General features: G+C 41.2%; 1 protein-coding gene across 2 annotated transcripts in view; it reads left to right on the top strand.

Annotated features, from left to right (window-relative positions):
* The first annotated feature begins 1,685 nt into the window (after positions 1 to 1,685).
* AGL (amylo-alpha-1, 6-glucosidase, 4-alpha-glucanotransferase) overlaps positions 1,686 to 13,791 on the top strand; it is a 38,827-nt gene continuing 26,721 nt past the window's right edge. For both annotated transcript variants that reach the window (XM_061461539.1, XM_061461548.1), the window contains exons 1-11: positions 1,686 to 1,759; positions 2,139 to 2,288; positions 4,571 to 4,781; positions 5,656 to 5,822; positions 6,270 to 6,473; positions 10,679 to 10,860; positions 11,090 to 11,201; positions 11,507 to 11,627; positions 11,807 to 11,909; positions 12,001 to 12,098; positions 12,631 to 12,770. In XM_061461539.1, the coding sequence (XP_061317523.1) occupies positions 2,207 to 2,288; positions 4,571 to 4,781; positions 5,656 to 5,822; positions 6,270 to 6,473; positions 10,679 to 10,860; positions 11,090 to 11,201; positions 11,507 to 11,627; positions 11,807 to 11,909; positions 12,001 to 12,098; positions 12,631 to 12,770 (1,420 nt within the window). In that variant the 5' untranslated portion in view covers positions 1,686 to 1,759; positions 2,139 to 2,206. The remainder of the gene's footprint in view (positions 1,760 to 2,138; positions 2,289 to 4,570; positions 4,782 to 5,655; positions 5,823 to 6,269; positions 6,474 to 10,678; positions 10,861 to 11,089; positions 11,202 to 11,506; positions 11,628 to 11,806; positions 11,910 to 12,000; positions 12,099 to 12,630; positions 12,771 to 13,791) is intronic.

Genomic DNA, 13,791 nt, shown 5'->3' with positions numbered 1-13,791 from the left:
AAGCTTTTATTGAGGGATAAAGTCAACAAAGCAAAAGCAACAGCGCTGGGTGCATGACCGTAACCAGAGGCACAAGTGACTAGTATTTGTTACAGGTTTATATACTTCCACTATTACATTAGTTACACACATATTCATAATTCCCGCATATAGGGAGGGGATATTATAACTTATTATCATAAGTCTCCTCCTCTTGGCGTCTGCGCACTGCTCTGTGGTGATTGTGGGCAGGGGTCTTGAGGATGAAGTAAACAGTCTTCCTTTTGTGAGTAGGTGTCTTCAAGATGAAGTAAGCAGTCTTCCTCACAGTGTACTTTTCACCTTTGGCACAGTTGGACCCTCCAGTAATCACACAACCAGCTATATCTGTAATTATTCTGATAACTAGCAAAGATTTAAAACAGTGTGACCTTCCTGCAAAATTTATTGCAGGATGGGCAGACAAGGAGTATCCCAAGCTAGCAGATGTTTGGGAGGCTCTGTCTCTAAACTAACTGATAAGTAGAAGGATGGTGTGAAATAATTCATTCATGTTTAGTGGGGCCACTAAATCCTGTTATCTCACGACTTACAACACAAACATTGCTCTTTAAAACTACTTTAGAAACTAGTGTGAAACAATTAACTCATGTTTAGTGGGGCCACTACATTTCACAGACTTACAACATAAACATTGTTCTCTTTCTACAACCTAAGCTAAAAAGTACTTCATGTTTTCTAGGCACTAGCTTTTCTTACATCAAGCTTCAACGCCCCCCCCCCTTCTTTTACCTTTACAAATTCTTTTGCTATGTGACTCCATTTTGGTCGAGATCTGAACCTTTTTAACTTCTTGTCTAGTCTTGTGGTTTTAGCGTGTTTTGTTTGTTATTGTAAACTCGTACAGTTATATCCACATAACCACACCTACGATTTGCGAAAGCCAATACATTTATGTGTTTATCACACGAGGATGCTCCAAAACAAGGAGGGTGGGTTTTGGGGTCTGGAGTGGTGTTTCTGTTTAAAACCACCTTACCTCTTGCTGAGGCGGATCCCCGCAGCCCCTTTCCACACCCTATATACAGCACCTAAACGCTGGCTGACACCATGTTTGTTCTGCAGGAGCCGGCCGCTGTGTGCCTGCGGCGCGGCCCCAGAGGCGGCGGGGCGGGATCGGTCTCGGAAGCCCCTTGGAGCGGCGTTTCCATCGCCGCAAGGAGCCACTCCAGGCACCGTTTAAAGCCACGTTTTCCTCAGCGGAACGCCCGTTAAATCACACGGAGCGTTGGCCCGAGCCCCCGGTGGCGGGCGGCCCCTCACGCCGTGGTGGGGGCTATGGCTGTAAACGCAGGGGCTTGCCATCGGCTCGCTGCGCGTCCTGGTGCGCTCCGAGGTCCGGCTGGCGGAGAGCTCAGCCCGCCCGCAGCCGCACCGGGGACGGAGGTCCCTCCTGAGGCAACTCTTCCCCCGGGGCGCGCTTCCAGCGGCGGGGTGGGCCCAGCCCGGCCTGGCCCAGCCCCGCACCGCTGCCGGGGCGGGCCCTGGGCTCTCGCGGGAGCTGCGCAGGCGCCGCCCGTCTCCGTGCGCGTACGCCGCGGAGCCGATAAAGTTTGTGTCAAGAAAACCGAAGAAAAGGGAAGGAAAAAGCGCGGTACTGCCGCGGGCGAGTGCGCGAGTGCCTGCCCGGGCCCGCACTGCCGCTGCCCCCGCACCTCCCGCCCCGGCTTCTCTCGGCCTCGGCGGGGAGCTGCACCTCCGCCGCTCCGCGGGCCCGCTCGTGAGTATGGAGGGGCGGTGAGGCGGGCGCCGTTGCGCGCAGACAGCGCGGCGATGAGGGGCCCGGCAGTACCGGGGCGGGCGAGCGCAGTGACAGGTGTCAGCCCTGCCCCCCCGGGGCTCTGGCTGCGGGCCGGGCCGCGCTGTGGGACGCGGAGCGCACCCGAGGTGCTGCCGGCGGCGGTGCCAGGGCAGGGCTGGGCGCCTCCTGACAGCTCCCTCGCACCCTTCTCCCTGCCCTGCAGCGCTTCGTCCCTGCGCTCCCCCGGCGCTGGGGAACATGTAAGCGGGAGCGGCGGCGTGAGGCGTGCCCATCGGCCGCCGTCCCGCGGGGGTCGCCGCTGACCTGTGCGGGTTTTGTTTGTGTTTCCTTATGGCAGGGCTTGCTTTTCCGTCCCCGAAGTGAGTTTGCCGGTGCGGGAGGAGCTTCGGGCAGCCGGCCGCAGCCATGCTGGCCGGTAAGGAGACGCGGCTGCTGCACCTCGGCGAGATGGAGAAGCTGGACAAGACTCTCTTCAGGCTGGAGCAAGGTAGGTCGGGGCCAGCGGCCTCCTCAAACACTGCTTGCATCTCCTTCTCCTCGCGGGGTGTCCCTGGGACCGGGAGCTCACCACCGCCTTCGGGCAGCAGTGGAAAGGGAGATCAGCCTGCGGTGGGGTTCGGGTTTTGCTGCTGCCGGTCTCCCGGGAATGAAGTGCAAAGCATTTATAATGTACTGACGTGACTCCAAAAAGCCTTTATAAATCCAGTGTTTATCTGCAATCTGTTATGTTGCACCCTTTATAATTTTGAAATATATCAATAATGGTAATACCTTGCAAAGTCTGAGGTAACGTTTCAGAATGTGGGCTCTTTAGGTCCTCCTGAATCTTAAGTTGCCTGTCAGATGTCTTAGAGCTGTGCTGTGTTAGTGTTCCGGCTGCCTGCTTGTAAGATCTTAATGTTCTCTCTCTCTGAAAGTGTTCTTAAGCCTATTTGGAAACACACACCACAAACACACACCTCCAAAACCCTCTAAAAAACCAAACCAAACAAGACCCACATCCCCACTAGTTGGTCCACCATTATGCTGCTCAACAAATTCAGAATATAAAGCTAAAGCCGTTTCTAGAAACCTTCTTTAATGGTGCAACGAATCTTACTGCTCATGAAATTTTGTAGGATTTATTACTTCATTTTACTGATCTAGGAGCCTAATATCAAAGTGTCTTAGTGAAGGAGTAAGATTTTGGCTCTTAGGAGTAAGTCTTTTCTTCAACTGTATGGATTTCAAAGTTTCCTGACAGTCTGAGCTAAGGAAGTGTCAGTAATGAAGATGTGCAGAGTTGACCCTAACCTCTGTTTTTATCTCATTGTGTGAGTTTTGTTGGAAGGAGTCACACATTGCGTGGCTATCAAAGTGCTCTGCTGGTGGCAGTCACTGAGAGGGCAGAGCTACTTTTAAGCACAGCATTCCTGATGTCAGTGTAACCGTTACAGGAAATAAGATATCAATGGCATATACCCCTGTCTTCTAATTTTAGTAATCCCTGCAATGAAATGTCAGGACAGTGCTGGGGAGAGGCTACTGAGCCTTCCAAAAGTGGGTTGTTTTTTTTTCTGTTAAGGTTTTTTTTTTCCTCTGTAAATGAGCTTCATTTTATCTGACAAACATAAAGATCCTAAAGCCACTGCTTTACACAGTGGGATTTTGTGCAATGGTCATTATGTTAGTAAGAGGAACTGTGAGCTTGGTGAGACTTACATTTAAATGTATTCAGACATTGAATGCTGAACCCATGAATTGCTCTTTTTCAACTTAAGATAGTGAAACTTGCCATTGTTCAGGTTTTTTTAAACTTTATAATTAGTTACCTGTGTATTAAGAACTTCCTCTTTTTGCAAATCCTCAGGTTTCTTTTACTCCCAATTTTGTAGACTGCTCCAGCTAGTAGGTGGTTCACTACAGTTAACTACATGGCTGGCATGTAATGTAGTAAAAGTTACTGTGCAAGCACTTACACCTGTTCCAGTCACTTGAAGGGGCCCTGTACTTAGCCATGCACACGATGGTGGCCCTCTGCCTGAAGGTGGAAACTGATTCTGAAAGCTATTGATTAAACTGAATAGTTCATTTCCAGCTTAACAGACTACACTATGGGTTTAGTACCTAATAGTTTAACTTAATTTTGTCCCCAACATGAGTATCTTCAGCCTAAATACTGCTCTTTCTATGTATGTGTGAGCTGCAGCAGGTATGCAAAACCCCCTTTGGTTTCTTGAGCTCTCTGAAAGTTTAGCAACTTTCTTGTATGCTGTAGATGGCACAGAAGTATATATCATTCTAAAATTAAAAACATAAGGAATTTAGCCTTGTTTAGTGAACCCTCAATAAAGAAGGAAGGGATTTGAAATATTTTCTGTTTTGAAATGTGTTCCTGATTTTTTTTTTTTCAGATGCTTTCATGGGTCAGCTTAATACATGGACTTTGTAAACCTAAATACTTAAATACTATATAATCAAAAATCTGCATAAAAGTTTGTGTAGCCTGATGATTGTTTTGCTGAATTTTATTTTTAAGGCTTTACATACAGCAAAGAGGAACAAATGGGAAAGGAGTTGAATAGTGCCATCCATATAAGTAAAGGACTATATGTAACGTGCAGAGAACAATGTTAAGAAAGTAGGGAGAGGTAATACTGCAGAATTACATCATTCTGCAAAATTCTTGGCAGATATGTTCATGCCCTTTCTTCTTAATGTCATATCAAATAGTGATTTTTAATTACAGAATAGAAATATCTTCCTGATAAAGTGTTTTTATCTCTTGAGGCTTTGAACTACAATTCCGACTGGGCCCAACTCTTCAAGGCAAGCCTGTGACTGTGTACACAAATTATCCAGCTCCTGGAGAAGTATTTGATCGCCACAAGTTCAGGACGCTATCGTGGCACAATCCCACAGGAAAAGAAGATGATTCTGACAAATACTGCAAGCTGGATCTCCAAATTTCTGGGTCATACCAGTACTATTTCAGTCTCGGGTAAGTGAAATTATACACTTGCAGCCAGATGCAGTTTGTTGCCTTGGTTTACTTTTTAACCTGAAGAAACCACAGTTAAGAATAAAAGCATTTTTTTCATGCATTTTTCAAATTGCAATCGTGGGGCCTCTCTGAATCTGCTAGTGAAAGGCAGTAGCTGTGGTGCTTGTTTAATACTTTCTGATGCGTAGATACTCTGGAGAATACACAGAACAGACTCTTGGTGACTGCTGGAGAGCCAAGCCATTTTTACAGGTTTTCAAAGTCATCGGCATTCTGAGTATTTGGATGATTAATTTGTACTTTCTTCACTGACTTGAAAGTTGCTTTCTTTCTAGAAAAAGGTTCTGGCATTCTTTACTTCCCACTCTTTATTTCCTTCTTTGTTTTCACAGGACAAGTGCAGAAGTTATACCAGCATCTGTAATGATTGTAGTCTGGTATTCTGAGTTGGGTGGTCCAATTCCCTTAAGCTTAAAAGGGCATTTAGCTCTGGGTATCTTCCCAAAGATGGTGCTCTAAATGGAGACTTTGTACAAAAGATGGGCAGCCTTGCTTTCTTTGTGTCTGTGTTTATCCCACAAGGAGGGAGAAGTACTCTGCCTCAGAAAATAACAAGGGCATCTCACTTTTGCAGAGTTTAAAGCTCTGTATCGCAATTGTACTCTTGTAAGCCTAGTAGAGAGAAGATGATGCCTAAGAAATGAACATCTCTTCAGGTGCCCTGCAGTCCTGTTCCCCACTTCCCCCCAGCCACTGTACTGGGTTACTGTGGTTTTGAAATAGTTGTGCTTGTTGGATTCTCCTTCTGAAACTGGCTGGTACAATGGATGTTTACCATACCTATGAAAATGTTTGGGTTTTTTTTCCCTAGAAATGAAAAAAGTGGTGGAGGTTATATCGTTGTGGATCCTATTTTGCGTGTCGGAGCCGATAATGATGTGTTACCTTTGGATTGTGTTACCCTTCAGACGTTCCTCGCTAAGTGTATGGGACCGTTTCATGAATGGGAGGATAGGCTTAAAGTTGCAAAAGAAACAGGTAATGCTCAGACATGTATTAAAGGATATACTTTCGTCTTCTGATCAAAACCCAGAGGTACATTGAAGAGCCTCAGTGGGAACAGCTCATTTGTTCTTCAGTTTATAGACTAAATATTTCCCACTAGATTCAATTCAGTTAACAGATTCAGTGAAATGATTAAAATATTTGAGGAGGTGTAAAAATTCAGGGATTTCCTAAGATGGGAAACCTCTCTTGTTTTATTGTTTTGATTTCAGATAGACTTGGAAGTTTGTAGAACTGACAGGGTCATTTAAAGCTGGTGTTACACAGAATTTCAAGGGGAAGATTTAGATCATTTTACACTGGTTATTCCAATCCTTAGCTTCAAGTACGTGTTATAACTGCGATTTATTATGCTGCTTTCAATTCACTTTGGATGAGATCTTTTTTTCTTACTAAATAAATTGCTTTTTTAATATGTAGGTTACAACATGATTCATTTTACGCCGCTGCAGAAGCTTGGACTGTCGAGATCATGTTATTCACTGGCTGATCAATTAGAAGTAAATCCTGACTTTTCAAGCCCTAGTAAACAGTGCACTTGGAGTGATATAGGAGCTCTTGTGGAAAAGCTGAAAACTGAATGGAATATGCTTTGTGTCACAGATGTAGTCTACAATCATACTGGTAGGATTGTTTTGTGTGTGTTTAATAACCAGATTGGTCCTATAATTGTATTTCATTATTTACCTTAACTTCACTCCCTTGAAACCATCTTTTAGTAGCTGTTTTAAGCAACTTACTTGTCTCTGCCTTTGAATCTCTCAAATCCAGGACAACTCTCTACAATTATAACATTATATGTCTCTGTAACAGTGTAAAAGAATTCATTATTGTTAGTGAAAGAGTGAATAGAGCCCTTCTTAAGAGAGAATTAATGAGCTGTTCGTGTGTCTGTATTTTTACAGTATGGTTATTTTTATGATCTGCAGTGTGCAGCTCCTACATAAATGAATGGCATCTGCAGTATGAATTTTTTGGTGAACATGAACTGAGTACTCTCTTGCTAGACAGGAGATTATTCTTGTAGCTGCTTAAAAGTAACTGTCCAAATTTGGATCTAACATGCAGACAACAAACAATAGGGACAAGAGGCTGGGATTAAGTTATGGAGGAAATGTTACAGCTCAGTTTGTGTGTGTGTGACATAGCTTTGTTTTTTTTGGGGGGGAGAGGTTAAGCATGTATAAGCCAATGCACTGAAGGCTTTACTTCACTGCTTGAGGAGCAGCAGGTTTTGTTCAGTGTGATCTGATAAAACTTACAGTACTTCATCATTTGTAGTTTTGCTGATTACTTGGATAAGTTCGCTTTGATTATGTTTATAATGCACTTGTCATTTTACACTGCAATCCTAAAGATCATACTTCTTCATAGCAGAGTACAGCAAATAGTTATGTATGTTTATGTTGCAGTCTTTTGAGGCTTAAAAAAACCTAGTAAGAGATACCTGTGAATTTGAAATTCACTTTATTTGCTTTAGTTCTTTGGTGTTGACTGCTGCCCAATATTCTTATCAGTCTGTAATGCAGCGTGGGTCCTGTGTTTGCCATATCTGTTTGCTGAGAAGTTACTAAGTATAGTTATTGGCTCTGTGTCTGAGGGAATTTTAAATCAGTTAAACATGAGGCCTTTTAAACATCCTCCCACTTTCAGATCAAAAACTTCTTGCATTTCACCAACTGGGAAGTCCAGTTTTGTTCGCATGTGCTTGAGATACTGTCATCTTTTCATTGTGTGTATATGCATGCTGTCAAGGAAAATGTTTTTATGGACAGAAATACCTAACTATTAGACTCCAAAATATGCTTGAGAAGAAAAATATCACTTTATTGGCTACATTTGTAGAAGGGCTTTTTCAGGTTACATTCAGAGTTTGAAGTAACCTTCATTGGGATGGATGATTGATTTGTACTATGGTAAAAGGATGTTTAGGTGTTTAGAAGTCTCCTAACAGGATAGAAATATGTCTGGGTCCTGACTTAACATCATTAAGCAAGAACTACTTTGATGCCTTTGTTTCCTGCTTTCACACTTTTAAATTCCTATTTCCTGGCCACCTTTGTTGTGTAGAATCAAAACCTCTTGATTTACAACAGACTCCAAGCTTAAACATCAAATTTGGCATAAACAGAAGCATATGCTGAGAAATGTGTCAGTAAGCAATAATGTTGCATATGCCTGTAGAGCTTTTTTGGGGTCTTTTGAAATAAGAAAATAGGCAAGTAGTTTTGGGGGTTCTTTTTGTCTGAATCTCGATTAGGTGGAAGTTTAACTTTACTTTTGTTTGGTTTTATTGAACAACAATTTCTAGTAGTGAAATTAGTTCATTCCTGCACATTAGGGTGGTTTAATTAGCCCCATTTGAATGGAAAAGTCACAAAATGTGTAGGCAGTTACTTAGAGCAGATGATGAATACTTGTACATTGTTATTAATTCTGCAGAGTGTCTGCATTAAAGCTTAAGTTGTCTCGAGGTAAATCCTCTAATGCTGATAATTCTCACAGCTCATGACCCCTCAGCCTACAGTGGCTGTATCTGTTGGTAGTCCCTGCATTCTAGTTGAGACCACTGTGTAAAAGTGGGAGTGTTTCCCCTCTGTTCCTGCTGGAAGTCAGGCAGCTCACTCTCAGCATTAAGCAGTAAAGGTGCTTGGTTTTCACACTGGAGTGGAGGCCAGGCTGTGTGCACAGTGGAAATCAGTGGGAGTCAGGCTTTGATGGCAATGTGTCTTTTAGGCTCTAGTGAAAGCCAGCATCTGTGGCCTGGCTTGAAAATGAAAGTCAGTGCATGTACTAATGTTAAATATAGATGCGCCTTTTGGCATGTTACCCTGAGTAGCATAGATAAACTTGCAAACCATGGCTGGTTAACTGGGTAGATGTATCCTTTTAGGGCTGCCATTTCCTTTGAGGAGTTCAAACACCCTCACATAAGAAGTACTGTGTTTGCTGGCATTTAATTTTCACCAGGAGACGCAAAATGGAATGTCGCTTGGTTGTTCTTCTGAGCTTTCAGTGGCTATAATGAATCACATGAAGTAATAAAAATGGACAAAAATAAATCATATCTTGCTTTATCTTTCAGAAGAGGCTACTACTGTATAATTGGACTTTAACACTTGGGCAAATCTTACTTTAAGCACTTGAATAATCATATCAAACATTTTTTCTCAGCTTTATAAAGGGAAGGAAAAAAATGTCACCTAGGGCAATGAGCAAACTTAGTTTATACAACAATGTCCTTTGAAAAATATGAAATACAGTTCTTTAAAAAATGTGGAATTATTTTCTTAAATAAGAATGCAACAGCCTCTAACAACCTGAGCTCGTTGTTGCTTTATGCAACTTTAAAATAAGTAAGGTATTTTTAGTTGTAGGTGGCATTTGAGCCAGGATGATCTTAATTTCCACCAATGGTTTGACCTTATAAGTATGGAATTCTGCCATGCTCATAATGGTCTTGGAGACATAATGTAAGAGTGTGCTCGGAAGAGCTGGTTGTACTATAGACTGAGAAAGGATTCTCTTTTCTTTCCCTTTAACATTTTTGTTTGAACTTCTTTGAAATAAGCAAATTTGGGGTTTAGGTACTCATTGTTTGCTACAATTTTGACACATTAGTGGCTCTTCATGTTTGCAATATAATTTTTCCCTTGTGTGAAGTAGTACTTCTGTTTTTTCCTGCTTTTCTAATGCAGTGGACTAGTAAGATGTGTTCTATGAGAAGTGATTATCAACAAAATAATTGTAAACCCTGAGTAAAAATTGTATTTGTTCCTATGCATTCTGTGCTTTTCACATTTATTTTTCCAATTGCAGATATTCATCCAAAGGCATTTATAAAAATTATTTTCAGCTGAACAGTGTTTAGGACACTTCCAAAAATGGAAATAAATGAACTCCTGTTTTTTTTTTTTTTCTTCCATGTCATACTTTCAAAATCAAATTCATCTCTGCCATACATGTATTTACTCATGCTGCTACAGGCACACTACTGTCTATTAGAATCATAGAATCAACCAGGTTGGAAAAGTCCTTTAAGAACCTCAAGTCCAACCCTTCCACCACTGAACAATGTCAAATATTACACCCATTTTCTAGCGAAGGCTCATTTCCTTCTCTGATTTAATTCTTAATGTCCAGTGCATCCTCTGGTGCTTGTCAATACCTACAAGGGTTGTTTAGAAGATAGAACAGTCAAGTGACATGTTTGAGCTGAACTAGTGTTCCCTTTGTGTGCACTCATCTTCCTGTGTAAGGCTCGATGGCATCGCTGCCCACTAGTCTGCTACTTCCTATGTACACAACAGGCTCACAGCTAAGCCTTTCTAAAAAGCTCATTTAACTACATTTTTCATTCACTTTTTGGGCAGTGTGTGTAGCAGTCTTGCTCTCTGGCTGCGAGTGTAACATCTGATAGGGTTAAGAATATTAAAACCCAAAAAACTTGAGTAATCTTAAATCTTGGTTTGGGATGTATGTTTAGCTTTTAATACACAGAGAACATTTCATGGCCATTGTTTGACGTATTTCCTGCAACAAAAATGTGATTTTGTTTTTTTAGTGTTTTAGAGTTGTTGGTACTATTGCATGTTTTTATGTAATTATCAAGGTTTCTCTGTGGCCTCTGCAACTGTATTTGTTGCAAAACAACTGCTAGCAGTAATGCACACCTGCATAAGACATGGAAAACTTTAGCTGAAACATGAGCTAACTATACATGCCATAGTACCTTAACTTCTTGGTGTTAGGATGTTTACACAAAACAACAAAGTGTTCAGTGTGTGTACTTACTTTGTTTTCTTTCTCCCCTCCCTTTCTGGAATAAGCCACTAACAGTGAATGGCTCAGGATGCATCCAGAATGTGGCTATAACCTTGTAAATTCTCCTCACCTGAAGCCAGCTTGGGTCTTGGATAGAGCTCTGTGGCACTTAACCTGTATGGTGGCTGATGGAAAGTATACTGCTAAAGGGGTTCCTCCCTTGATTGAAAATGATCATCACCTGAATGTAAGTGACTGATAACCAAGTATAAGCTAATGAACACTATAAATAGCTGAATAAACCTGTAATATTTCCAAGATTGTGGAAATGCATTAAAAATGGCGCATGCTTTACAGTTATATTTAATGAAATAACTCTTTACTCCTTTTTCCTGAACCATTCACATGAGCAGTTAGCTTTTCTTAATTCTATCAGTTATCAACATTATTAACTAACGTGATTTTTATTCTTATAGTGTATCCGTAAAATAATATGGGAAGATGTGTATCCAAAAATTAAACTATGGGAATTTTTCCAAGTGGATGTTAACAAAGCTGTGCAGCAATTTAAAACCCTTCTAACTCAAGGTAAAGTAAGAGTATGTTGCTGAAGCATGTGGATTATGTATTTATAGTACAAGAAACTTACAGGTAAACTTAACAGTAAGCTGGAGAACAGACTAATACCAGTTTTTGCTCCGTGAGCAATCTGTCACGCAGATTTAAGCAGACAAAAATGCTCTGAGGGCTAGTGAAGCCTTTGAACACTTTGTACCCCTTCAAAGCCTTTATCTACCTGCATCTTGCTTATACTAGAAAAAGGGAAGTTGTGCCTCTTAAATTCCTGTTTCTATGTTATGGTGAATGCTCTTTTTTTTTTATCCTGTTCTCAGGCAAAATGAGCACTAAATCTGATCCAAATCAACATCTTCAAGTAGTTCAGGACCCTGATTATAGGCGGTTTGGCTGTACTGTAGATATGAATATAGCCTTGGCAACATTCATACCACACAGGTATTGTATTATTGATTACAAGTTAAAATCACAAATTAAGTTAAATTTGTAAAACCAAATAAATGGAACTATTTTCAGAAATGGGAAAAAAGACTTTTTAAGTTTCTTATAGTTATGCATAGTGCATGTTTTAAAAATAAACTATTCAAATTGCTCTCTGCTTTCAATGTCCTGAGAAGCAATGGACCAGCTGCAATAGAAGAGTGTTGTAACTGGTTTCGCAAGAGACTTGAGGAATTGAATGCTGAACAGCAGAGACAAACTCATCACCATCAAGAGCAGGTCTTATAATTACTTGTGTTGTAATGCTGAATTGTTTTAAATTGCAAAGAAATATAGGAGTTTCAATAATGCCTAATTTAATCACTTCTAGGCTGTCAATTGTCTTGTGGGCACTGTGGTTTATGAACGACTGGCTGGTGGTGGTCCTAAGCTGGGTCCTATCACTAGAAAATATCCTTTAGTTACCAGGTACATATCTATTTATTTTTTCTTAATTATCAGAATCTTCCAGGAAAAGTGACTTCAAAGTTTGTTAAAAGTATACATTTATGCCTACAAGTGTAGTTTTGTTTCCCCATGGAAAAATGCTTCCTAATGAATTGATTGTCTTTTTTAAGCCACAGTGGTAACTTACGTGACCAGGGCATGAAACAATACTTAGCACGATGAAGTCATATGTAGTGGAAACGGCTCTTATAGGTGGAAGAGGGGTGAAGTGGGAAAGCTTACACCTGTCAGGTTTGATGTACTTGACACCATTCATGTATCTGAAGCGCTAGGGCTTTAGTTGTGTGCTACCAGCTGACACCAAGATAGTGGCAGCACCTGTCTTTTCTCCTTCAGGGCATGCTACCAAACAGGAAGCTCTCCACTTATAGTCTAGTCTGTATCTGGTTTATCTAGCCACTTCATAGCAGATATTTTAATTTCAAAACCACCAAGTTTCAGTTTAGGTTACTTTATGTAGTTGGCTTGTTTTAATTGCCTGTCTATTCCGTAGGTATTTCACTTATCCATTCAAAGAGCTTACAGTGGAGGAAGAAGAAACTATGATACATCAACCAGATAAAGCTTGTTATTTCATGGCACATAATGGCTGGGTTATGGGAGATGATCCTCTTAGAAACTTTGCAGAACCAGGTTTGTAAACAAACTTTGAATGATCTTATAAACCTTTTGATATTCTAACCAAAGCAGAAAGGGTTTTATTTAATGTACCTTTTTTTTCCAGGTGTATTCCTGTGAAGCTGCAGAATAGCAGACAGTTTACAGCAGTTTATTTCCCTTTCAGCATACAGATCAACTATAAGAACTGGGATTTGAGGTGCAGTTTTGCAAGATTTGAGAGGGAAATAACCAGCTTTCTGCCACTGAAATGGGGATATCCTGCCTCCCTGCTTTTGTCATTGTCTTTTCTGCTTACTTTGTACTTTGTTCCAACACCACTGCTTGTTTGCATTTCCATAAGACAATGGCAGCGGCGGAAAGCTAATGCAATAGAAAGGTGGATAGTGTTTTACTGCATTAGTGAGCAAAAAGTGGATACTTGAAAAGGCCACTTAGTGGCAGTCAAGAGATGACTCAGTTCATCCAAATTAAGAATGCAGATTACTTGTGAAAGGAAGACAGGGTATGAAATAACCATGCACTAAAGTAGTGCATTCTAACTCCTTTGGGACAGCACTGATACCAATAAAAGCAAGATTGGCAACTCTAGTTTTCAGAGTAGACATTCACTTCGTAAACTGAATCAAACAAAGGTCAGTTTAATTCTAATCTAAGAGTTACAGTCTGCTTTAGAAGCTAATCTAATTGATATTCCAGAGTGCTCTGGAGTTTGAAAATGCCTCACTTTTGCAAAGTAATCTACAGCCCTTTCACTAGTTTTTATTTACTGTTTCATTTTTGTTTGTTTGTTTTTTTTAAACCTGCTTCACAAGGATGAAAATGTATGTGTCAAGGGTGGGTTTTGTTCAGTTGCCTTTCAGCTAATTCCCCTTTCTTCTGGCAGACTTTCCTTCAGTCTCTGGCTTTAGTTGGCATACATAATGTCTATTACTGAGTTTTCTCTTTTGGAATCATAGAAACACAGACTGGTTTGGGTTGGAAGGATCTTACAGCTCATCCAGCTCCAACCCCCTGCCATGGGCAGGGACACCTC

Source organism: Pezoporus flaviventris, unplaced genomic scaffold (assembly GCF_033815535.1).
Source record: "Pezoporus flaviventris isolate CSIRO_AGI_PZ_B2104156 unplaced genomic scaffold, CSIRO_AGI_Pfla_v1 ptg000001l, whole genome shotgun sequence".
Lineage (NCBI taxonomy): Eukaryota > Metazoa > Chordata > Aves > Psittaciformes > Psittacidae > Pezoporus > Pezoporus flaviventris.
Note: the sequence above shows the minus strand (reverse complement) of the source record. Positions and strands in the feature narration are given on the sequence as shown.